Here is a 27,484-nt window from a genome sequence, read left to right as displayed (position 1 = left end):
TCAACTTGGCTGAAATATCAAGTTCAAGCGCAGTATCTTTCGATGTCAGACTAAAAGGTCCTCAGTGTGCCTTCTTTTCTCACATGAGAATGGAAAATGCCTATCTCCAACACTGTAGTTAAGGGGAATAGGAAGGAACCTGTTGGTGAGAATGGGGAGATTACCTGTCACTCAAGACGACTCCCTCGGCTTCAGGGGGTGCGATTGAGAGCTGGAACGGAGTGTTGAAGTAATGCTGCTGTTCATCTGATCGGTGCACAACTTCACCACCTCTGACAACCAGAAAGCCTGAGTCGCCCAGGTTTGCTGTGTGCAAGCGGTGGCTAGTTCTGTCCAGCACCACGATGCAGGCAGTACTGCTACCTAGAAACAAAAATGATCTCCATTTATTTTCTCTTTCTAGGCTGTCTCTGCATACACATTTTTATCATATCACCCCAAAGAGCAACATGCCATAATTTGAATCTCCTTTGCCTAAACGGGACCTTTCTTAGTTATGGCTCCATATCAATGTCCGTAGTAACCTGATGAGGATCAACGTGACGGGGAAAGAAAACAGGATTTATACTATGCATAGTTACGTGGGCCAGTGATGACTTGGATTCTTCCACTTGCAGAGACAGGAAACAATAAAAATGGCTGGTATTTAACCACATTATTTCAATAGTGCTATAATCTATCTCAAATGCTCAAAAGGATGTTGTTGAGATATTTAGTTTTAATACTTAAAATGCCAGAAGGAGCATGTTACGTTTCCATGACATTTCTCATTAGTCATAGGCAGAAAGCCTTCTCTGTGAAATTCACTAACATTTAAGACAAGGCACATAATTACAATTTTAAACAGAATTTCCATCTGCTGAGGTCATGAAGAACTTTTACTGAAGACTGACTCACTATGAAGTAACAAGACCAATTTTCCCAGGTAGCTTGTGGAATCAACCTGTTCACTTTACAGAGACTACCTGTTCAGAGAGAAGAGACCACATTCCAAGCAGAAGCTTCTGTGTACCTTTGCAGCACACAGCTCACATGACCTTCCCCACATTGAGGCTGATAGTACAATTAGTGAAAGTGCTTTCAAGTGCTAAAATTTCAACCTATGCCCTGAAATATGTGCATATCCTTTGATCTAGCAATTCTACTGTGAAGATTTATCATAACAAAATAATGTGTTAGCTATTTGATAGCCACTAAAATTGTGTGAGAGAAATATATCTGAAAATGAAAGATAATTTAAGTGAAACAAGTGACTATTTTGCCAGAAAAATGGCAAAATAGAAAAATGAGCAGTTTACCAAGAAATAAATGTAAATGGTCTGTAAATATATTTCTAAAAAATGATCACTGCACTAGTGTAGGAAACATGGTCACTCTCATTTCACAGTTGTAAGAGAGTAGAACTAAATAACCTTTCTAAAGGACAATATTGCCCTGAAATATGTGCATATCCTTTGATCTAGCAATTCTACTGTGAGGATTTATCATAAGAAAATAATTAGAGATGCAAACAAGACTTAAGTACAAAAACACTGCATAAGATCACAAAGAACTGGTAACAACCTCAACATCTAAAATTAAGGGACTGGGGACCTCCCTGGTGGCACGGTGGTTAAGAATCCGCCTGCCAATGCAGGGGACACGGGTTAAAGCCCTGGTCCGGGAAGATCCCACATGCCGCGGAGTAACTAAGCCTGTGCACCACAACTACTGAGCCTGCGCTCTACAGCCCGTGAGCCACAATTACTGAGCCTGCCTGCCACAACTACTGAAACCCACGTGCCTAGAGCCCATGCTCCACAACAAGAGAAGCCCGCACACCACAATGAAGAGTAGCCCCCGCTCGCCGCAACTAGAGAAAGCCCGTGTGCAGCAACGAAGACCCAATGCAGCCAAAAATAAATTAATTAAATAAATAAATTTAAAATAATAAAATTGGGCTTCCCTGGTGGCGCAGTGGTTGAGAGTCCACTTGCCGATGCAGGGGACATGGGTTCGTGCCCCGGTCTGGGAAGATTCCCACGTGCCGTGGGAATCTCAGCTCAGCGGCCATAGGCCCATGAGCCATGGCCGCTGAGCCTGCACGTCCGGAGCCTGTGCTCTGCAACGGGAGAGGCCACAACAGTGAGAGGCCCGTGTACCGCACAAAAAAAAAAAAAAAAAAAGGCAAAAAGAAACAAAATAAACAGGTTGTGGAACCAGCTGTGTTAAATCCCAGTGCTCTATGATTTTCTAGCCACATGACATGACCGTGGGCAAACCACTTATTCTCTCTAGGCCTCAGTTTCTTCCTAACAAAATGAGGAACAAAAATGCCTACAAATCTACCTCACTGGAGCTATTGTGAGCACACAGTAGATTCAATTCCTGTTGTTGTTATTCTATGGGCAAAGAAAAAAAGTCAGGGAGTATAATCACTAAAAAATTAACAGCTTTCTTAGTGGATTATAGGTAATTTAATTTTTGTTATTAATTTTTCCTTAGTGAAAATGTGTAACTTAATTTAAAAACACTTAAATATAATCATTTGTGTCACTGTAATGTTCAGAAATTGTTTCCTTGTTATCTACAGTATATGCATGTGTATAAACTTGACACTTTAATGCTAAGCTATCTAGTCCCTACCCATTAATTGTCAAAGAAAAGAAAAACATGGGTAATGTAACTAACTGGCCATGCTGTCAGAGAACCTACTCCATAGCTTATATTAGAGCTAAAATCACCAATTACCCTTCCCTCCTAACTCAATGCACAGAAACTCCAATCATTTACGTCATTAATAGAATCACCACACAAAAGATCTTCTGAAAGCTGATGGAATTAATTTAACTGAGAACAAAAAAATGACAGATGAGTAGCACAGCCTTGAAAACTGTGCTGCAGGAAGGACTCACATTGACTCATTATTACTCACTGACAAGTCCAGGCTATCATTTTGCTACCCTTGTGGCAGTAACCCACTGCGTTAGAATCAAAATGGTCTTCATGAGTGATAGACAGAGCTTTAATATACAAAGCAGCACCAACGAAGGGAAGCTCAGCCTTACAGAATCATCTGGGCTCATAGTGTGTAAACTCCTCTGCCTCTTCAAATTACTGATGCGTACAGCGGCTCGGGCCCTGGTAGCCTAATACTGGGAGAAGAGCTCACCATTCTTACGTGTTTGGAGAGGAACAAACTGGCAAAGAAGAAAAGAGTGCTAAGAACAACAGTGTGAATGTTCTGACGACTGAGCAATCCAGACAGGTCCCTGAGCAAATCCCTCACGCTAACATGGAAGTATTTTTATCACCTGGCCCTTATTCTGTAAACTACCACTAAGCCTTTTGTGCAGCAAAGAAAGAAAGGGATAGCCTTACTGGGATTAACCCCTCAAATTCTTAAGATATGTTGGCTTCATAAGACCTAAATCCACTTAAGGGTTTCTGAGGAAATAATGTCAACAATTAGCCTGTGATGCCAACCCAGATCTAAAAGCAGCTAGAAATTCTCAAGAAATAAGTGGTTACAGCTATCAGCTTGCCCTTTATATTGGAATTATGTTATAGGCTTTTTAGCAATGGCAGAATTTTTTTAAAAAGGATCACCTAATCTTATAAAATTATTACTTGCGAGTATAGCTGAGGTTCAGTAAAACTCAGCAGCCTGTCTGCCAAAATATGCTTGAGTTTTAGTTACAAATAGCTTAGAGATGTGTAGATAAGGTAAGAGAGAAGTGTATATGTGTCAAACATGGTAACGAAGGATTATTTCACCGTGTTTTTTAGGAGAAAGAGGTAGTCATAATATTCAGTGCAAGAAAAACTCTTATATGTCCTTAAATTTATTTTATTAAGCTCTCCCAGTTACATGAAGGTGAAGAGGGGAAAAAGTAGGAACAAGGAAGAAATACAGCAAAAACCAAAGCTTTCAAAGTACAAAATCAGGATAGGTGTTACAGGTTTTAACAGGTTATTCCAAGTCACAGTAATTTAGTAAATGCACTGTGGGGTGCAGGGTGGGGTGGTGTTGGCAGAAGACTCAGGCCCCTGGTATCCCTGTCTACAGATTCTTTTGTTAGATGGCACCCTGCAATGTTCTCTTTTCCCTCAACATGTTTCTGAGTATTGCAAGAAGCTTTAAGTCATTGTGTTTCATAAAAAAGATTTATCCAGTTAACATATGAAATAAGGGGTCAGAGGTTAAGTGGTTTGCCCAAAGTCATACGGCAAGTTTACAGAGATGAAATAGAATCTAGGATGTTTCACGGTATCAGGCAAGCTCAAGACTGCATGCCCAAAACAGCAAATTAAGACAAACCAGTATATTGAAACTTCTAGACAAGCTTTCTCTTCAGTTAGAAGGAGAACAAGCTAGTTAATCACAGCACAGAGAAGACAGAAGATGGTAGCATGATGAAAAGTACCCCTTCTTACAAAGGTTTTAAATTGAAGGCAAAATTCTACAACATGGAGATCTCTGTTAACATTGAACATTGAGGGCTGATTTTAAATGTGCATGGTGATTGGGAGGGAGGCCTTCTAGTAACCAGAAAGATGCTGGCAGTTAGCAGAAACTTAATAACACCCTTTCTGAGAGCCTGCTTAGAAGGCTTGGGTAAGTTCCCAAGAAACCATTTAACAAACAAATGTAGAAGCTTAGCCAAAGGATGCTCCATTAGCATAACAGAAAACAAACACTGGGTATTAGTAAATTTTCTAATACAAGATTAACAGGGATCTACACAGACTAAATGTTAATTGCTAGTAGCTGGGGAGCCAATCTGCAACCTGAACTCCTCACAGGTAATCAACTGAGTTTTACATGCTGGACCTATCCCCTTTTTTCCTCCCTGGGAGAGAATCACTATCCCAATTATATAACCACATGCTTTTCTTTCTTCTTTTATCATATTTTAGAATCCCTAAACAATACAGTTTTACTTGTTTATGTTTCTGAATTTGAAATATATGGAATCAGACTGTTAGGTGATATTCTGCAATGTCCTCTTTTCCCTCAACAACATGTTCCTGAGTACTGCATGCAACCTTAACTCATTCCTTTTCAAAATGCGTTTTTCTACTATAAATGGGCTTTTAGGTTGTTCCCAGTTTTCTGCTATTATAAATAATGTTACTATGAACATTCTTGTACCTATGTTTTGATACACAGATGTGCAAGAGTTTCTCTAGTCTAGGGTAAAGACCCAGAAGTGGAACTTTATTCTGTAATTCTAAATTGTTTTCCAAAGTGGTTGTATCTATTTCAAGCAGTATTATGTATTCTGGTGTTGTCCACAGCTTCTCCATCAAATTGCTTAATAGGAAGAGCCTCAGAAAAAGAGCTGGGCTGGTAAGTGACTTTCTTGGTTTTGTTGTTAACCATCTCCTGGGCTTCTTTTTTTTTTTTTTTTTTTCTGGGCTTCTTTAGAGAGGAAAACGCATAGGATATCTACTTACCAAGCAAAGGTACTTTATTTTGCAGCAACTCACAGTAGCTTGTGGTGAGGATTCCAATGGGATTACTTGGGACGAACCGTCCTTCTTTTACTAACCGTTCACATGTCCGCATTAAAGTCCCTGAGAACTGAGACGGATCAACTCCATAGTCTCTCCATCCTCCTACACCATCTGCGACCCCTAAAAAAAGAAATTTACATTCAAAGGATATTCTTACCAACGTCTCAGGAATTCTTACCCCTGTTTTCCTAATACTAATTTTACTATGTACTAGTACATCTATTTACCCTGAAATTCAGAATAAAAAGTGCTCAGGTTTAATGTATTAAACACTAATACTCCTAAGCCACATTCTCTAGTTAGAATCTGATCTTTCATATATTGATGAATAAACACGTGAGCTACCACAGGGTGGCATTGCCTCCCAGCCAAGAGTTCGATTTCAGCAGGATTTTCATCTTTGTACAGAAGTATTTGTGTTATTAATCTTTGTTGTATTTTATAGGAATGAAAATGGATTTTTTTAAAAAAGTGCTGATGCTAGTGAGAATACAACTGAGCCAGAGCTGTCCATCATTAAGAATACCAAAAGCAGCAAACTTTTAACTTCAAATATTGGTCAATAACTGTGAAAGAGAGAACAAAATTAAGAATATATCCCACCCCCTTTCCTCCTCCCTCTGAGACAACCTCTATCCTGTACAGGGCCTCACTGCCCAGTATAACAGCCACTACCACACGTGGCTAGCAGGCACTAGAAATGAGGCTGATGCAAACTGAGAAGTGCTCTAAGTATAAAACACACACTGGATTTTTGAAAACTTGTTAGTATGAAAAAAAGGGTAAAATAGCTCATTAATTTTTATACTAATTACATGTTGAACTAATATTTTGGATATAATGTGCTAAAGAGAATACATTATTAAAATTAGTGTGACCTGTTTCTTTTTATTTTTAATTAATGTGAATATTAGGAAATTTAAAATGACATGTGTGGCTCACATTATATTTCCATTAAACAGCACTGGTATAGAGATTTTTCACGGGTCCACAGAGCTGCTGATGAGTTCACAGTCTGCCTAAGACTCCTTTATCGAGAGGAAACTAGTGCTCAAGAAAAATTAGACATCAAAGTCAACACCATACCATCTCCTAGTCAATCCCTTGCAACACCAAGCTAGTTGTTCAACATTAAAATCAATTTCTAAATTCAACAGTCTACTAAATTCAAAAACTGTGAGGTTGTTTATTTGAAATTCAAACTAAACTAAAATTCAAACTAAAATGTCAGATATATACATTATTAAAATTTTAAGTGACCACAAATGAAGCTTTCTGGAATGACAACTATAGTTGTTTTCAAAATAAAAAATCTGTGAACAAATGGGAGAGTTAAGCTTTTTACTTCATACTGTTTTGTATTATTAAAATTTTATTTTTATAATGAGCATGTATTGATTTTATGATAAAAATATTAATTAGGGAATTTATAATTTTTAAGGCTATCTGAGCATGAAACATCCTCCCCACATACACATTTACATTTTTTCTTCCAGTTTTATTGAGATATAATTGACCTACAGCACTGTAAAAGTTTAAGGTGTACAGCATAATGATTTGACTTACATACATCATGAAGTGATACCACAGTAAGTTTAGTGAACATCTATCATCTCATGTAGACACAAAATTAAATAGAAAAATATTTTTTTCCTTGTGATGAGAACTCTTAGGATTTGCTCTCAACAACTTTCATATATAACGCACAGCAGTGTTAATTACATTTATCATGGTATACATTACATTCCTAGTACTTATTTATCTTATAACTGGAAGTTTGCTCCTTTTGACTGCCTTCATCCAATTCCCTTCCCATATTCCTGCCTCTGGTAACCACAAACCTGATTTCTTTTCCTATGAGTTTGTTTTTAAGTATAATTGACCTATATTTACATTTTTTGTACATTCAACTTTCACACACACTTCAAAGAGCATATTTGGTGCAAAAGTAGGAAAGTGCTTACATGTATCCCTGAAAAACTGGCTTAACATGAAATTAACACATTCAACTATTTTTCTGGTGATGGCACTTATCAAGCAGAAATGGAACACATCCTGAAAAAATAATAAGAAACAGAATTGGAAGACAGCAAAGAGGTTGACAAATAACTTACCACTATTGGAGAAGCAACTTTCCTCACCTTTTGTGACCAACCAATGGGCAAAATTTCCCTTTTTTTTTTTTGGCCATGCTGCGCACGTGCGGCATGTGGGATCTTAGTTCCCAGACCAGGGACTGAACCCATGCCCCCTGCAGTGGAAGCTCAGAGTCTTAACCACTGGACTGCCAGGGAAGTCCCAAGGCAAAATTTCACTTTAGGGCAATTCCAAATTAGTTGGTTAGATGATATGATGTCTGCGATTTGTTTCAAAATATTGGGGGGGGGGGGTGGTGACAAAAGAGTAGATGAAACAAGACTGGCCATGAATGGATAACTGAAGTTGAATAATGAGAGGTACATTCATCCCTCTACCTTGATGTATATTTGAAATTTTCCATTATATAAAATTTAAATAGTAATAATGATAAGAAGAAAGATCCTTCTGCCTGCTGTGTGGAAAGCAAAAGCAGAAAAGGGAATAAATCAGGAGACTGTCTCAGTAGCCCAGTTGTGAAATGGTGGCAGTGTGGTTAGAGTGCAGGGATTTGGGATCCAGTGAAACAAAAAGACTCACAGGTACACTGAATGCGGTACAGTGAGGGTGGGGGAAAGAGAAGCATCAGGGATGACTGAGGTCTACCCTCCCAGGAAGACTATCATTTTTTGGTGCTTTTCAAGCAGCTGTAAGGATATCTAGAAATTCTTACAAAAATTTAAGGTAGTTTAATAGGAACTTCTTTTGAGGAATTCTTACGTCACCAGGGATAAGATTTTACCATGATTTAAATGCAACAATTTGTGTTAAAACACAGAATGCAATTATAGTCCTTGCAACTCCATCTGATGAATCATTCATTCTTCTCAAACTACTGTTTGCTTGAGGAATGAATTTCTTAGCCAGTTTCTGATCTAAGAGCCACAATTAACTTTAAATACAAACTGGTTTCATCTACAAATATCCTTCATAAGAAAACCATTAAAACCTGAGATAATGCTGAGAGTTGATCCCGGCACTCACTAAATAATCTGTCATTAGGTTATAGAATCTGACCTGGCATAGCCCTTCAACATTAATCAGATTTCTCCCAGAATAGAGGTAACCTTTCAGGCACCTGTTTGCTCTTATACGGGAAAAAGAACACAGGCAAAACTCCATTGGCCAAGACTCTTTAGGGGGAAAAAGAGATTCAAAAAGCATATAAACTTTTCAATAAAGCTGTGTGAAAAAAGTCTTAGTATACATACATAATTTACTTACAAAGAACAAGTTATATAACAGGAAGAGTTATATTTGGGATTAGAACCAGGCTAAAACCAGAATAACCTACATTTGAAACCTAGTTTAATTCATATTAGGCAGTTATTTCTATAAGAAAATGAATATTTCCTCTCTTGCATAAGCAAAAGCTTCAATCCACAGTGGAACAGTGGAACTGATCCAGATATAAAGGGAAATTTCATTCAGAGGTAAAGAAAACAACTGTTAAAGGAGAGATTGCTTCAGATCTCGAAGATATCAAACAACAATGGATAAGAATATCCCTAAGAGCAAATGGAGGCTACAGTGAATACTAGGAAACAGAAGCTGAGGGAGACATATCCTGCCTCCGGGAAGCTCACCTTCTAGTGGGTAGCTAGACTACTCACTCATGGGATCTAGACAAACAGCTCTCACAAATGCTGCTACAGAAGAGTCAAGAGCAAGTGGTTAATGCTTATGGGGCACTGCGAGAATGGAGCAAGCTTTCACTAGGAAGTGGCATTCAGATCTGGCCCTGGAAGGTAAGTCAGATTTCCTCAGGCAGGGAAGAGTAATTAAAGGAAAAGAATGGCAAATTAGGTGTGGGTGGGGCTTGGGTGAGTGGGGAGAAGTTGAAATATGCAGGGCAGGGGCTGAAGCTGTGGGGTGCCCAAAATTGCAGTCCAAGAACTTTAAGCTTTATGCTAATAGACCTGTGTTGTCCAATACAGGAGCCACTACCCACATGTGGCTATTCAGTTTGAAATGTGGCTAGCATGGATTGAGATGTGCTGTTAAATGTAAAATACACTCTGGATTCCAAAAACGTAGTACCCCCGAGATTGTAAAATGTCTTAGCTTCATGTTGAACATACATTTTAGATATACTGGGTTAAATAAATATATTAATTGAAATTAACACCATCTGTTTCATTTTACTTTTTTAAATGTGGCTACTAGAAAATTTAAGATTACATATATAGTTTACAGTATATTTTACTGAAGAGCACTGCTCTAGACAATAAAAAGTCACAAGGTTTCTGGGTACAAGTGATATAATCCAATCTATATTTTAGAAAAATAATCCTGACAGCAGTGGACAGAACGGGTTCAGAGAGGTAAGAGGTCAGGCATCAGCTGCAAGATTTTAGGTTAGAGATAATGAGAAAAGTAGAATAGACAACCACTGGAAATACAAAGGACATAAAGACAAGACAGCTCTCCATCAATACATTTTATATCAATAGGTTTCTGGATTTCAGGAATGAATATTAATGATTCCCCAGTTAGGAGGGGGTGAAAATGCCTTTAGAAGATACTGACTTCTGTCTCAGGTATGCTGAGTTTCAGGCACCGGTAGGGCATTTTTGTGGAAATGTTCTGTATGAAGTCAGGAACTAAGAGTCTGCACTGGGGAAGGCAATCAGGGCCAGTTCTTTGACAAAGGTCCAGTACTGACACCACAGAATGGACTGGATGCTCAGGGAGTATAGAGTAAAAAGTTTAAGGACTTAAGGGGGATCTTATCTTAGGAACGAGAATTCCTGGCCAAACAGCTCACTTGCGATTTGCATCTTACTTCAGGCATCAAATTACAAACATAGATATAACTGATTAAGTTTAGGAAACAGCCAAGTAATACAATTTGTCAGAATGATATAATTTCTTTAGCGGTAAAGAGAGGTGAAGTTGAAAAGGTGGACTGAACTGGAAAGGCTTTGAATGCCAAGATAAAGAGTTTGCACCAATATAGAAGCTATTTCATTTAACTCACTGTAATCACCTTATGTCTCCATTAATAACATTCTGTCAGCGCACGTCTAGCTTAAGTGTTTCCTTTGACCTAAAATCCAATTAAAACCATTATTAGATTAAGATAATGGTTACATATCTGAAATAGCTGAGCAAAAAGCTGAGAAGAGACTATAGGGCACAGAAAATTCCTTTAGTTGTACCATTTACAACTGAAAATGTCAAGTTTTATGAAGTGGGAAATAGCCAACTAGAAAATATTTATATTTATGATTTTTATAAAATATTTTGCTAAGTTTTCTGTAGATTGCTTTTCTAAAGTAAAGAGTTAAGAGAGAAGGAGAAAGAGTAATTCTGGTGTTATCTCCCATCATTTAAATATATTTTTTTATAGGAAGAAAATTCTTAAAGTAACAATTTTCATTTTTCTGATTAATACTTTTTTGTCTTTGCCTTAGTTATAATCATATAAAAACAAAACTTTGATGTACTTGAAAAAAAATCACTTAGCTTGCTATTAATGCAGAATTTTACTTAATAGCTTTATTCTAACCAGAAAATTCAAGGAAAAAAGATTTGGTAAGTAAGCTGAAATCGTGGAAGCTTAAAAATCCTCCTTCCAACTGCATTCGGCCACCTAACTGTGTAGCTGGCAAAAGGCTCACCTTGAAAAAGATTTTGAACTAAGCGATCATCAGCCTGAGTCTCTCCATCATTATCCATTATCAGCCATCAGCATGAGGCTGCCGTTCTTCTTAAACTCTTCTTACTACACTCATCTTCAGATTGACATGGAATTAGTTACAAGACATTTTCCAGAAGAAAGTGATACCCAAAAAATAAATACTAAATTTCAATTTTAATATAAGCATCAGTGAAGAAAAATAGGTAATTTGATTTTATCCAATAGCTCTGGCAGAATTTCAAATACTAAGTAGTACCCAAAGGTAATATAGAGCTTTATTCCTTGCATCTTTGATGATCTCGAGGCATTTTACATTGAGCCTCATACTCTCTCTAATGAAGTAAGACGGTTCTACAGGGATTGTTTTTCCATCAGTGAAACACATCTCCTATCTACTAGGATGGGTACCTGATAGTGAACTGAAACTCCAGAGGAGAAATTGAGTAAGAATCTGGCTGGATCACAAGAGTTGAATGATAAAAGCAGCAGGAGACCCTCTGTACTCAAGGGATAAGGATATCTGGTTTTACACTTTCTGCAGCAAGCACTCATCTGACAGGGAACTGGTTAGGCAGTATCTATTGCAGTGCTACAGCTGGCTTCTTTTCAGATGCCAAGGCTCTTCTTCAAATACTATAGTCTAGTGGTCTCAAAGCCAACCTTATTTGTCTAGGGGCATCACAACATGAAGCATTATAACTAGAGAAAAATGAGATCAGAGTATAAACTCAATTTCTATCAAATGGAACAGATCACACTTGTATCAACAATTCTGAAGCCTCAACTATTTGGGCATTAAAAACACTCCCCTGTGATTCAGGACTGTGAGATGCTTCTGCAAACAATTATCCCAACGGGAACAAAAAGAAGGATTACTGGAAAAATGTATTCAAAAGTTGATTTATTCAGAAAAGTACAATTTGCTTTGACTAACACTCCTTTCAGTTCTCTAGAGGTGAAATTATATAGATTATCACGTTCTTCCCGCTTTAACAAGTGATATATTCCCTTTGCAAGAAGTTTCCCCAAAATAACCACTACGCATTAGTCCCAATGAAACCTGCATCTTCTAATTCTCCAGATACCAAGTCTACGTCAAGAACTCAAGATCTTGGGCTTCCCTGGTGGTGCAGTGGTTCGGAATCCACCTGCCGATGCGGGGGACATGGGTTCGAGCCCTGGTCCGGGAAGATCCCACATGCCACAGAGCAACAAAGCCCATGCGCCACAACTGCTGAGCCTGCGCTCTAGAGCCTGTGAGCCACAACTACTGAAGCCTGCGTGCCTAGAGCCTGTGCTCTGCAACAAGAGAAGCCACCGCAATGAGAAGCCCACCCACCGCAATGAAGAGTAGTCCCCACTCGCCGCAACTAGAGAAAGCCCGTGCACAGCAACAAAGACACAATGCAGCCAAAAATAAATAAATAAAGTAAACATTAAAAAAAGAACTCAAGATCTCTAAGCAGAACAGCTAACTCAAAGCTGAGGCAATAAAGCTGAAAGGATGGAAGGAAGAAAGGTTCAACCCTATGACAAAATGTATAAAAAGGGACACTTATAAGCAAAACTCAAATCCTGCTCAAGAAATAGTACTGTCCAGGGCTTCCCTGGTGGTGCAGTGGTTAAGAATCAGCCTGCCAATACAGGGGACACGGGTTCAAGCCCTGGCCCGGGAAGATCCCACATGCCGCAGAGCAACTAAGCCCGTGAGCCACAACTACTGAGCCTGCGCTCTAGAGCCCACGCGCTGCAACTACCAAAGCCCATGTGCCTAGAGCCCGTGCTCCGCAACAAGAGAAGCCACTGCAATGAGAAGCCCATGAGCCGCAACGAAGAGCAGCCCCCGCTTACCGCAACTACAGAAAGCCGGCATGCAGCAACGAAGACTCAACGCATCCAAAAATAAATAAATAAAAGAAATAGTACTGTCCAGGACAGTTAATAAAACTCAAATACGGACTCAAAGCAGGAATAAATGTTCTATTTTATGTTTTAGAATTCTAAACAAAATAACTATTCCTTTCTAGCTTAGTAAACCTGAAACTACTTAATAATTAATCAAATTAAAATGCACACACATACATATATACATTTAAACCCATTGTCCAGAATATTTCATTAATTAGAGACGGTAATCTCCAGACTACTCTGGGTAGTAGAAGACGATTAGGAAATGATAGTGTGAAGGCAAAGAAACTCAGTCAACCTTTTTAAAAGAAAAATGGTCTTCCTCTAACTTCCTCTAGCTCTTCTGTTTAAATACCAAATATTTAATGTGGAATGATATGTTTTGACTTAACTGTGGCTGAGGACCTTGAGTATCTTATAAAGTTGAAGGTTAAGTCACAGATAAAGGTCACTTCACTCCTTTCTGAGCTGCAACAGTATCTTCCTCAAATGCTAAATGCTGTCAGCAATGCTTTCTAGACAGGAGGAAGCAACAGACAAATCATCTGGGGGGCTCACACTTATTTTAAGATATGAACAGTAGAGACAGGGACCTTAGTGTGTTACAGAATTAAGGCCTTCTATTAAAGCTGAGGCTTCTGTTAGTTTTTAGATATTAGAAAATGTTACACAATGCCTAATAATTTAACGTTTAAATAAGAAAGTAACAGCAATTAAAGTCCAGCTATCTGATGCGTGTCTACTTGTACTGGCCCTGTAGGCTAAGAGAAAATTTTTCCTTCTATTTATAAGATTAGATCTAGAATTTCGGTCTTAAAGGTTAACCTAATATTTACAACAATTAAGCCATATACCCTGACCTAACCCTAAAGAGGATACTATTTCACCCCCTGCTTTCTCCACCCCTCTATAAAAATAAGAGCTGCTTTTTACTAAAACACCACCCTCTGGGAGAGGTCAAGTCACATGCAACCCTGGCACAAACGCTTTTTTAAAAAAAGTGAGAACATAATTCTTTTCAATAAGCCTGCCAAGTTAAGGTCTTCCCTGGTGGCACAGTGGTTGAGAATCCGCCTGCCAATGCAGGGGACACAGATTAGAGCCCTGGTCCGGGAAGATCCCACATGCCACGGAGCAACTAAGCCCGTGCGCCACAACTACTGATCCTGTGCTCTAGAGCCTGTGAGCCACACTACTGAGCCCGCGTGCCTAGAGCCTGTGCTCTGCAACGAGAAGCCACCGCAATGAGAAGCCCACGCACCGCAATGAAGAGTAGCCCCGGGACTTCCCTGGTGGCACAGTGGTTAAGACTCCATGCTCCCAACGCAGGGGGCCTGGGTTTGATCCCTGGCCGGGGAACTAGATCCCACATGCGTGCCGCAACTAAGACCCGGTGCAACCAAATAAATAAATAAATATTTAAAAAAAAAAAAAAAAAAAAAAAGAGTAGCCCCCACTCACACCGCAACTAGAGAAAGCCCGCATGCAGCAATGAAGACCCAACACAGCCAAAAATAAATAAATTTTAAAAATAAAAAAGCTTGCCAAGAACTGACCCTTAATTTCTGAAAATTATATTTCCCCTATATATTGTTCAACTAAGTAATGACCTTTGACGGGGTAGAACAAGTAATCTTTTTTTTTTTTTTTTTAAGATTTATTTATTTATTTGGCTGAGTTGGGTCTTCGTTGCTGTGCGCTGGCTTTCTCTAGATGCGGCAAGTGGGGGCTACTCTTAGTTGTGGTGCGTGGGCTTCTCATTGCAGTGGCTTCTCTTGTTGCGGAGCATGGGCTCTAGGTGCGCCGGCTTCAGCAGTTGTGGCACGCAGGCTCAGTAGTTGTGGCCCACAGGCTTAGTTGCTCCGTGGCATGTGGGATCTTCCTGGACCAGGTCTCGAACCAGGGTCCCCTGCATTGGCAGGCGTGTTCTTAACCACTGCGCCACCAGGGAAGTCCTTTTCTTCTTTTTATTTTCCATACTTCCCCATTTTTCCAGTAATGAGTACATGTTGCCTTTATGGGAGAGATGATAAACTATATGAATTCAGTTAAGAATTGCATTTTACACTTACATTCAATATTAAAATTAGTCAACACATTTTATTGAACATCTCCTATATGCAAGACATGTGGTGAAAGGGAGCCAAAGGGATTTACATACAATAAAAGATTTCCCGCCAAGAGGAACTTAAAATCAAGTGGTAGTGGGGGGGGGGGAATTGGAGCAGCTTAAGATAAATGGCTATAATAAAACAAAATAAACATGTACCACTAAAGCCAAAAGCAAGGAAGATCAGATTACATCTAGCTAAAGGAATTAGAAAAGCATTCATGGAGAAGTCTCTGATTTGAGCCTGGAAGGATGAAAATACCGAGTTGTGGGGGAGGAGGAGGCCGAGGAGAGAGGCATTTTGGGCAGTTCCCTGCGATTTCAACTAATATGGATAAAGTACAAGTAATAAAGGCGGAGGTTACAGCTCTAAGAGCAGAGAAACCTCACCTCTAGGTAAATGCCTATCACACCCCTGCCACGAACCTCTCACCAGCAATTAGCCGAAACAATGCACTGCAGGAGTTAAGGTATTTAGGAGGTCCCCCAGAAGCAAAGGGCTGGCCTGAGGCCACCAAAGTTCCTGTGGCCTACTGACTAGTTCAACAGGCTCGCTAAGGCCTTTATCTGCTTTAATTAAGGGGCTTTGCTCAATTATTAGCCTAGGAATAGTTATAACTAAATAGTACTCAGACCCAGTAAAACAAAGTTTTAAATAATCATTTCTGACTTAAAAGGCAGTGTACACACACTGGGCAAGGCTTTGGAGTCAGATCTGGGTTCAAATTCCAGCTCCAGGATTAGGATGAGGTGTACTAAGGGTGTCTTGGGTAGCTCTCTGAGCCTCATTATGTTCACCTGTAAATGGGAATAAAATCATGAACATCACAGTGCTGGTGTGAGGAACACGGATAATGGTGTTAAAGAGTGCCTCGTCACAGTGCTCAGCTCACGGCCAACATGCAATAAATGAGAGTTATGTCTCTCTTAAGGCCAGGGCTTCCCTGGTGGCACAGTGGTTAAGAATCCACCTGCCAATGCAAGGGACACTGGTTAGAGCCCTGGTCTGGGAAGATCCCACATGCCATGGAGCAACTAAGCCTGTGTGCCACAACTACTGAGCCCACGCGCCACAATTACTGAAGCCTGTGTGCCTAGAGCCCATGCTCTGCAACGAGAGAAGCCACCACAATAAGCCCGTGTACTGCAATGAAGAGTAGACCCCGCCTGCCGCAACTAGAGAAAGCCTGCACGCAGCAACGAAGACCCAATGCAGCCAAAGATAAATTAAAAAAAAAAAAAAGGCCAAATAACAGTATATAGACCGGTCTGCCCTGTAGCAATCAGAAAAAAAGTCTTTGATCAGTGTTGGCTGCAAGCTCTACAAACACTGGTCTATGGTCACAATCAAAAGCCAATTCCCACTCATATATAATGTTTAAAAGATGAGGGCTCCCCTGGTGGCGCAGTGGTTGAGAGTCCGCCTGCCAATGCAGGGGACACGGGTTCGTGCCCCAGTCCGGGAAGATCCCACATGCCGCGGAGCGGCTGGGCATGTGAGCCATGGCCGCTGAGCCTGCGCGTCCAGAGCCTGCGCTCCGCACGGGAGAGGCCGCAACAGTGAGAGGCCCGCGTACCGCAAAAAAAAAAAAGATGAGTGGTCCATTCAGCTTTTCTGGTCACACATCCACCACCATTCAATATTTCATTAAACATTTAAACAGCAACATTTTCAAGCACTAAGGGACAAATCTATATTTGTCTCCAAAAAAATAAATGAAGAAAAAAAAGATTCATCTGCACCTTGAAAAAATAAATTATTTTCCAGAACTGATTCTGAAGTAACCTTATTTAACAAATACCTCTTAAGTGCCTGCTGCCTACTGTGTGCCAGGGTTCAGACTTAGAAATTTCTCATTTTAAATGGGAAATCTTATAATGACAACCAACACATAAATGCTAGTGGGCCTAACCCTCTCCCTAGGTCACTACAATAACAGCAGCGCCTGTATCATGACTTTCCTGTCTCCTTTCTCCCACTCTGTAATGTGATCCCCTTCAGGGCTGAGTCTTTTTCATACTGGTAACGTCTTTCATTCTGGAGTGTTAGCCCAGTTCCTGGCACAACAGTTCTCAATTCTTGCTGCACATTGAGATTACCTGTGGAACCCAAGCCCTACCTCCTGAGCCAGTGTGCCCAGGGTAGCCTGGGCCTTGTAACAAAGCATAAAAATCCAAACTATACAGGTGATTCTAATGAGACTCACTGTCAGAGCACTAAGGACTCAATAAAGACCAGCTGGATCCAAGCATGCCACGAACCAGATGATTCTACCTCTGAAATGTCTCTGCTACCCTGTTTTCAATTCAATTCCCAAAGTTTTGATTCTTCTCTTGCATTTCCTAACCTGATTAATGGCAGCCCAAACCACCCCACACTTCCAGGCTAGAAACCTTAAAGAAGCTTCCAGAAGCAAAACCTCAAAATCAACTCCAATTTCTCTTTCTCCTTCACCCTCTTCGTCCAGTTATCACTAAGTCCTGTTGATTCTTTGTCTGCAATGTGCCTGAAGCCCAATTACTTTCCAGTACCCTAAGTTAAAGCCCATTCTAGCTCAGACTATTTCAGTAGCTTCCTAATTGATCTTTTGCCTCCTGTTCTCCCATTACACCCTCTTTATCTTTTTTTTTAAACAAGATTGCTATGTCCATATTACACTTCTAGTCAAATACCTTCCATGTATATACACTTATTTACTTGCATTTCTAAGAACATTCTCTAGAAGAATATACAAGAAACTGATAACACTGGTTTCTTTTGGGAGAGGAACTTTTGCAGCTAGGAGACATGGGTGAGAGGGAGACTTTATGCACCCTTTTGAATTTTGAATACCTTTTCAATTTTGTACCATCTAAATGTGCTGCTTCTTCAGAAAAAAACAAACTAAACCCAAAACAATAAAAGCAAAACCAACTCCTATAGCTTCTACCAAAACCAAAAAACGAAACAACACCCAATATGGCAACTGTGACCTTTGACAATTTGGTCTTAACCTGTTTTCTAACATCAATTCTCAACCATCTTCCCAATGCCACCCCGCCAGTCCAAACTACTCTCTAGCTACAAAACAGCTGTAGTTTGGGAAGTCTTCTACTGTGCATTTGCTGATCCCTCAATCTGGAGAGCCTTGCCAATCTTCTCTTCACTTGCCTCAGTTTATTGAAAAACCCATCTCTTGGGGCCTGACTCCATGCTTCCACAATATCTAACGTTTCTGTTCCTGTGCATATGTGTACCTTCTCCCCCAGACCGTGAAACTGCAAGGCTAAAGTCTATTTTGTTCCTGGTCTTTTCCCCAGCACCTGTCAAGGACTAACAGGAAACAACCAGTAAACAATGAATTCAGTTGACTGTACTGATAAGTTAGAATACCAACATTCTGATAAAGCAACGTTCATCTGCGAACTACAAAAAGAGAATGAACCCACTGGGGATAAGGGTGGGGGGGGCAGGGATAAACTGGGAGATTGGGATTGACATATATACATTACTATATATAAAACAGATTAACTAGTAAGAACCTACTGCATAGCACAGGGAACTCTACTCAACACTCTGTAATGGCCTATGTGGGAAAGGAATCTAAACAAAGAGTGGATATATGTATAACATTCACTTTGCTGTATACCTGAAACTAACATAACATTGTAAATCAACTATACCCCAATAAAAATTTTAAAAAAAAGAAAAAAGAAAGAGAGAGAGAGAGAATGAACCATTATCTCATCCTAGAGTTGCACAAGGTGTTGTGCCCTCTTCTCAAAGACTGTTAAAATAAGGCTGGATGGAAGGAGCCTTGAAAAGGAGTCTTGGAGATGACACAGCTCCCAGCTTTCTTTGCCACTAACTGGCTGTAAGACATTGGCCAAATAACTTCTCTAAACTTTAGTTTTCTCATCTGTGAAAGAAAGGGCAGGAGGACAAATTCTCTCGAGAGTTCCTTTTTCTAAGATATAAGATTCTGGGATTCTAAGTCACATTGCAAGAAAAGGGAGCCTGTTTTAGAAACTCTTTATAAAATAAAAGCTAACAGATACAGCTACATTTTACTTTTCATATACAATAGTGCATTTACTGCATGAACTAGTTTTGAAACAAAGGCTCCATTTCAGGCTTCTCAATTTATTCTTTCCCCTTAGTACACCACCTTATGTATGTTTTCAGAGAAGTTTTGATAATGATCCAGAGGGTAAAAACACTGCCCCATGCCCTTTTACTTCAGTTTTAACCACCAGACTAGAATGTTGGAAAAGTTTTTTTCTCCTTTAGGCCACTGACAAAAAGGCAGGCCAACCATTTCTCAATTTGAAATTCTGATGAAAGAATAAAAGATAGTTATAGATTAATTAGCTTCACTGAATTCAGACGATCTGTAAATTATTTAATATGTATGTATAGAATGTATTCACAAAACACACCAAAGACCATGGACTGTTCAGTGAATTCAGGGTACATGAACAAGAAAATAAGATCAACATTGCAGCTCAAGAACCAAGAGAAGTGAATTTTTAAAAACAATACATGCATAAGTGACACCTCTGTTTAGACTTTCTCATTTCATAGAAACAATGATGACCATATTACCAATTACTATTCAAACTAGAGGCCAGGAACAGTTTTCCAGCTCTAATGTAAATAGCTCAAATCTATTTTCTTATTCAAAACTGCTATCCAAACATTGATGTGAAAACAGAAGCATTTTTTGTTGGCTTCATTCAGCACAGCTAACCTTTTGCATCTACCTCAAATGACAGCACAGACAAATTTTGATAAGTCAAAAAACCTACTGGAGATGGCATCCTTGAAAGATCAAAATGTACAGTCACAGTAGTGCAAAAAGAAAGAAGTTTCCTCTTCATGAGGGAATGAGTAAAAAGAAATGAGTAAAAGAAAAATCAGTGCAAAAATGTGTTGGAACTGGCTTGAGTCAAAATAGTACTCGGTCCCTCAACAGAAAGCACTCTTTGTAGTAAGTCACTTTTGCAGTCTCTGGCAAAGTTTTTGCAGTCATTTTGTAACCCTTGGGATTCATACCAACAATTCAATCCGTCCTAGAACTATTCACCAGCTACAAACTTACTCACCTCAAAAACAACTGTTTAAGAACCTAGTAAACTTATAAATTGTTAAATGTGACAGACTCAAGATCAACAATAAGCTTACTGATGAAAGTAATTTCATAGCAAATGGAAACATATAAATTAGTATAACCTTTCTGGAGGGAGCTACACTAATATTTAAATAAGAAACCTTTCAAAAGTTCACAGCCTTTGACTCAGGAACTCCTCTTCAAGCAATTTATCCTAAGGAAATACTTACATGTAGAGGTATTCACTCTAGTGTTACTTGTAACAGAAAATTGGAAATAATCTAAATAACTAAAAATAGAGGGCTTCATGGACTATATACATAGTAAAATATGATAGCTATGCTTATTATGGAAGTATGCTCAAGCTACATTACATAACAATAACATTACAGAGCAGAATACACACTAACCCAATCTTATTTACTAATATGTATACATACAATTGTATATACACAAAGGCTAGAGGAAACCATACTGACTATAATTGAGTTATGAGTTACAGGTATTTTACACCGTGCTTTTGTGAACATGTATTACTTTTTTTTTTTTAATTTAATTTATTTATTTATTTATTTTTGGCTCCGTTGGGGCTTCGTTGCTGCGCATGGGCTTTCTGTAGTTGTGTTGAGCGGGGGTTGCTCTTTGTTCTGGTGCATGGGCTTCTCATTGCAGTGGCTTCTCTTGTTGCGGAGCACGGGCTCTAGGCGCGCAGGCTTCAGTAGTTGTGGCACACGGGCTCAGCAGTTGTGGCTCGTGGGCTCTAGAGCACAGGCTCATTAGTAGTGGCGCACAGGCTTAGTTGCTCCGTGGCATGTGGGATCTTCCCGGACCAGGTCTCGAACCCGTGTCCCCTGCATTGGCAGGCGGATTCTTAACCACTGCGCCACCAGGGAAGCCCCACGTATTACTTTTATAAGCGCAAAACCATTTATTTAAAAGCACTCGATGCGCAAGAGAAAACTTAGGTTCAAGTCCCAGCTTTGATACTAACCTTACTGATGAGTCAGCCTCATAGATGAGGAAATAGATGCAGATTAAGCAGAAATAAGAGCAACTATTTCATAGTTAAAAGATTAAATAAGGTAAAATATAAAAATACACTGTAAAATCTAGGGACTTCACTGGTGGTGCAGTGGTTAAGAATCCACCTGCCAACGCAGTGGACACAGGTTCGAGCCCTGATCCCGGAAGATTCCACATGCCGCAGAGCAACTAAGCCCAAGAGCCACAACTACTAAAGCCCGCACGCCTAGCCGCAACAAGAGAAGCCACCGCAATGAGAAGCCCGCCCACAGCAACGAAGAGTAGCCCCCGCTCTCTGCAACTAGAGAAAAGCCCTCGCGCAGCAACGAAGACCCAACGCAGCCAAAAAAAATAAAATCTAAAGCACTGTATATGTATAAAACACTGGTAAGTTGAACCATATTTTGTGTCAGATATTGAATAAATGTTTAGGAGAAAACAGAGTGAAGTATTTTCCACTCTTTAAAGAAAAGGTTCTGCTCCCTCACCCCCACCCCATCCACCGAAATCCTGTTTCGGATCCCATTCAAAAGTATTTAGCATCTTTTCTTCTTTAAAATTTTAAACTGAAAGATCCGTGCCACTTGTCAACTCAAGTTTAAATGAGTAAGTGTGTGTTATCAGCCCAATGCCTCCTGCAGTTGGTCAGCTTTTGCAAAAAAGTTTTGATTTATGATGCAATTCTGTAAACTGTGAATTGTTTAATAACAGGAAACAAATGATTTTAGACCTCAGAGAGATAGAAAACTATCAGATTTTTAAAATATTTGACAACTCTCAAACAAGATAGATCACTGAATTTTATTACTAATGATAAAAATTAGCATCTAGGTAACCAGTTCTTAAAATGAGACCAAAAGTTATCACTAATTTTGAAAGGCAAACCCACAAGGCACGCCACTTTTCAACTGACTAGAAAAGTAAAATTTCTTTAGAAAAAAACTGTCAACTTACCTTTCCAAAGCATTTCCCTAAAAATTCTGAACCTAAAGCCCCAGGTAAGGCCTCTCTAAAAGGCACGGGGACCTATATAAAATGAATTTGCCATTATTTTGAAGTTGACATAAACGTTTATTCAAACCTGACATAGGCGTTTATTCAAAGGACATGGTTGTAGGTCAAATACTCTGACCTGGTGTAGTACTTCTTGAGTCACACACAAGTACAAACTCCATTTGGATACTGTTGCAACCATTCAGATTATGTATTGCCCAGTTCCAGAAAGCAGTGCTAAAGTTCAGGAACAGCCTCCTCCAATCCAGGTTCCCCCAACTCCCTCAACACCCTGCCCCCCCCAAAAAAAACCCACAGCACAACCAGTTAACATCTACATCTTATCTTCTGCTACAATTTAAAATCTTTTAACAAAAGTATATTTTCTAAAAAAGTATAAACAGTCATGCTTTTAAAATGCAATTACTTGCTCTATAAAAAAAAGATTTATCCAGATTCCTTTAAGGAGATTATTAACAAATTGAGAGAGAAGCTGGAAGTTAGGAAAATTTAAAACTAAGCTCAAGAATTTCTAGATTAAAGACTGAACAAAGGAAAAGTAGTTCTGACAGTATAACAAATGAGGAAATGACTTTAAAAATAATGTGCCTTATAAGAACCTTATGAAAAGTACAATATATAGCAAAATGAGAAAAATATTGGGGAGCAGGAGTTTAAGAAACAAACAGCAAAATTCCTCTATCCATCAACCCTATAATCTATTTATTACAGAATGACAGAATACTCAGAAGAGTCAGAGGACTAGTCAGTGGCTATTTTTCTGTCAGTAGCTTCTTAAACCCTGACGTTTCTGAGTCCTAGAAGGCTCTTTTACTGAACCCACAACTCTCACACTTGCTTAACATTCCACAATTTTCTCTTGAAAGCACACAGATTATTATGAAATCCAGCATATTTAAAGTACTGATTGATCTCAGAACTTACATATCTGATCACTGACATTTAAAAAAGATTTCCCCCTCTATTAAATAATTATATTAATGATATATAAACATTATATATTAATGATATAAAATATATAAAAAACAACTATATTGCTCATAAAGTTGCAAAGTTACAATATGACCCAACGATTCCATTTCTAGGTATATACCCAAGAGAATACATATGTTCACAAAAAAGCCTATACATAAATGTGTCACAGCAGCACTATTCACAACAGCCAAAAAAGTGGAAACAACCCAATGTCCATTAATAGATCAATTTTTTTAACGTGGTATATCCACACAATGGAATATTATTCAGCCATAAAAAGGAATGAAGTACTGATACATGGTACAATGTGGGTAAATCTTGAAAATGTTATGCTAAGTGAAAAAAGCCAGACACAAAAGACAGCATATTATATGATTCCATTTATATGAAATGTCCAGAATAGGCAATCTGTAGAGTCAGAATCTACTTTCTGTTGCCAGGGATTGAGGGAGGGGAGTTGGGAAGTGACTGCTAATAGGTAGGAGTTTTCTTTTGGGGTGATGAATACATTCTGGAACTAGTTAGTGGTGGTGGCTGCACAACCTTGTGAATGTTGTGTTACTGAATTTTTCACTTGAAAAGGTAAATGTTATGGCAGGTGAAAAAAATTCAGTCAGGGTTATGTCTGCTGTCAACAGGTGGATCAGACTGAATTTTGACTTTCAGAAAATTATGACTATATAATGAGACTAGTTTCCTGACACAGCTTGAAATCTAGATGAGGAAAATTCGAAAGAGGGCTTCCTGAAAGGTTGAAATTAGCACACACACACACTCTCCCAAGGTGACTAGTACTTTGTTAAAAGGACAACTCACTTCCAGATATAGAGGTTCTACCAAATACATTAAAATTACCATGACTGTTGGAAAACATCAAATTCTGCCTAATCAATTCACTTCCTAAATAAAATTTTTATCTTTATATTGTTTGTATAATCCTCATACCTTAAGACAACTACTTTTTTCTTTTCTTTTGGCCATGCCTCGTGGCTTGCAGGATCTTAGTTCCCCGACCAGGGATTGAACCTGTACCCCTAGCAGTGGAAGCACGGAGTCTTAAACACTAGACCGCCAGGGAATTCCCAAGACAACTACTTTTAAGACTGTATTACTCACAAATACACTTCAAATTCCCGGCCACAATCAAAATTATATCTAAAGGCTAGAATTTTTCATTTCTTTTTAAGGTTTCAAGTTAATCAAGCTTAAATAAACATTGTGCAGTTTTAAAAGAATTACTTTACAAGTCAGTATTCAGAAGTCAGAACTTACATGGCATACACCATGCTGTCTTTTTTCCAATAAACTGTTGTTTAGTATGCAGAGGAGTTTTTTTGCACTGTAGTGAGTCATAGAGTGAATAAAGAAGTTGTACACACACACACATCCCCATACCCTTGAGCAAGAAAAGCATTAACAGTACCAGAACAGTACCAGAACGCTTTAACAGTACCAGAAGACAGATGGGTTTTGAATTCACCTATCTTGTCAAGAAAACTTAACCAGTGGTGTAACGGAAAGAGGACTGGAATGGGGAATCTTGGTGCTAGTCCTAATTCTGCCCTTAACTAGTGGAGTAACCTTAGCAGAGTGATTTGACCCTCTGTTGTGTCTTCAGTAAAATGAAAGAATTGGATCGCAAGGTTCCTAAGTCTTACAACTCTCAACAGTCTTTGATTCTATTGTTAATTGGCTTAGGGCTGTGGGAGGCCCAGCAGTTACACGCTAGGCAGTTCTCATATTTTTACGTACTTAGGCAACCATGCCATATAGAGTAATAAGAGAACACAGTATTAGTCACAGGGAAGAAGGAAAAAGAAAAGTGCGCATAGCTCCTGCTGGTACTGGTTTACTCCTGTTGGACCTAATAAAGAGAAAGCACCTTTGCCAATTTTCCAGGGGATAGGAGTAATTCTTATGTCTCACCACACCCACCATAGTTGGTTTTTCCTAAAAGAAATCCAGTGGGACTCTACAAAAATGTTGTGAAGCACCAAGTACTTTTAGTCACTGCATGACTAATACAACAGATCAATTCTAAATTAAAGAAATAAATCAGCTTTCTCTTTCTAATACAAAAGAAATAAACAGCTTTCATTCCAAAGAGTCCTAGATGACCACAGTGAGTTGCACAGATAACTTAGCAATAAACACAGTGTCAACCCAAAGAAAATGAATTATCCACAGAACTAGAAGGTTCAAAGCACTGAGGTTCAACATAACATTATTATTCGACATAGCCTTTTTTTTTTTGGCCCCTCCGCACAGCTTGTGGGATCGCAGTTCCCCGACCAGTGATGGAACACAGGTCACGGCACTGACAGCACCAAATCCTAACCACTAGGCCACCAGGGAACTCCCTCCACATAGCCCTTTAATGAAATTCATTTTACAACTCCAACTTCCAGAGTAAAAAGCAGGATTAAAAACTCACTGAGGGCTTCCCTGGTGGCACAGCGGTTGAGAGTCCGCCTGCCGATGCAGGCGACACGGGTTCGTGTCCTGGTCCGGGAAGATCCCACATGCCGCGGAGCGACTGGACCCATGAGCCATGGCCGCTGAGCCTGCGCGTCCGGAGCCTGTGCTCCGGAACGGGAGAGGCCACAACAGTGAGAGGCCCGCATACCGCAAAAAAAAAAAAAAAAAACTCACTGAGACTCATCACCTCTTTCACAGCAAGAGATAATCAGACCTGCCTGGGATGGGATGGTGTCAATAAAACAGAAGTCACCATCATACGGACTGGATTGTGGAAACCAAAGATCAAATGAGGCCAACTCAGAAGTTGTATCAGGTGGCTCCCAAGAAGGCTTTCTGGAAGAACTCCTCCAAAACAGTCCTAGCTAGAGAACCTGTGTTCCCTGATTTGCATGCAACTCTCTCTCTTAAAACGGCTCTTTGTCAAATATGGCCACAGACCACATAAGCAATCATCTGTCTGGTTATGCCTAGCAACATTCCTTTCAAGAGGGGTACAGAGCTGTAGTTCTTAATCTAGTACCCCTTCATGGACCTCTAGGTGGCACATGGATGGACTTCACGGGGTCAGTGAAGTCCCCAAGGACCTATGCAAACTTTTGTCTCTCTGCACATTTTGGGGGCAAAAGAGCCCTTGGGCAGTAAACCAAGAGGCTGTGAACCAAGGAAAGTTAAGAACCACTGGTGGTTTAGAGACAGATGTAAAACAGAACAAATCTCCTGACGGTGCCCATGTAAATAAGACAGGAAGTAATGCCCATTATTTGAGATGCAAAATAACAAAGGGTGCTGTCTTTTCAAAACAAAAAGAAAATATGATATGATGGTCGGAAGTTCTTGAGGGTCAGGTATTCCACTCCCTTCATCCTCTAGTCTAGATGAGGAAAATGAGCTGAGAGGCTCTTATCCAAAACCACAGATCACAGAGTGGCAAAGCTGAGCACCAAACCAGGCCAGGTTTCTGCCAGGATGGTATGTTTATACTTTTTTCAGAATGGTTTTGACCAAAATTTTCCTTATGAATACCCCACTCCATTAAGCAGGTAGCCTTCAAAACTTTTAAATCAAGCTTCAACCTAGAAATTTGACACATTAAAATATCCCCCAAATCATAAATCAAATCACAAAGCTTTCAAATAAGCCAGCACATAGCAGATTTATAAGGCAGAACCTTAGTGGCTCAATATCCCCTATCCTGCTGCACTATAAGTGCGACTTGAAAAAGCAGCACAGGTCACAAGCCTCTAATTGTGAAGTGCCTCAACTGTAATGAAAAACGACAGCCACTGACAGACCTTTTAAAAAGATACCGAGTCAGGGTCAAGCTGACTTTAGAGTGGGTTTGTAGGGCTTCAATTTGCAAGTTCCCACAGGGAACTTTACTCAATACTCTGTAATGACCTATATGGGAAAAGAATCTAAAAAAGAATGGGTATATGTGTAACTGATTCACTTTGCTGTAGAGCAGACACTAACGCAACACTGTCAATCAACTATACTCCAATAAAAATTAAAAAAAAAAATTTGCAAGTTCCTTTCTGAGGAGTCTTAAGTGTTGCCTAAACAGTAACTGATTTTTTTCAACCCAGGTAATGGAGACTTTCATGA

The 27,484-nt window shown here is 39.5% G+C and overlaps 1 protein-coding gene across 1 annotated transcript in view; it reads right to left on the bottom strand.

The window, feature by feature from the left end:
- The window catches only part of PPTC7 (protein phosphatase targeting COQ7), a 35,207-nt gene that overhangs the window by 6,308 nt on the left and 1,415 nt on the right, over window positions 1–27,484 (bottom strand). The window contains exons 2-3 of the mRNA XM_065890484.1: window positions 5,440–5,619; window positions 165–363 (exon numbers count right to left, since the gene is read on the bottom strand). Of these exons, the coding sequence (XP_065746556.1) occupies window positions 165–363; window positions 5,440–5,619 (379 nt within the window). The remainder of the gene's footprint in view (window positions 1–164; window positions 364–5,439; window positions 5,620–27,484) is intronic.

The sequence above is a fragment of the Phocoena phocoena genome, chromosome 13 (genome assembly GCF_963924675.1).
Source record: "Phocoena phocoena chromosome 13, mPhoPho1.1, whole genome shotgun sequence".
Taxonomy (NCBI): domain Eukaryota; kingdom Metazoa; phylum Chordata; class Mammalia; order Artiodactyla; family Phocoenidae; genus Phocoena; species Phocoena phocoena.
Note: the sequence above shows the minus strand (reverse complement) of the source record. Positions and strands in the feature narration are given on the sequence as shown.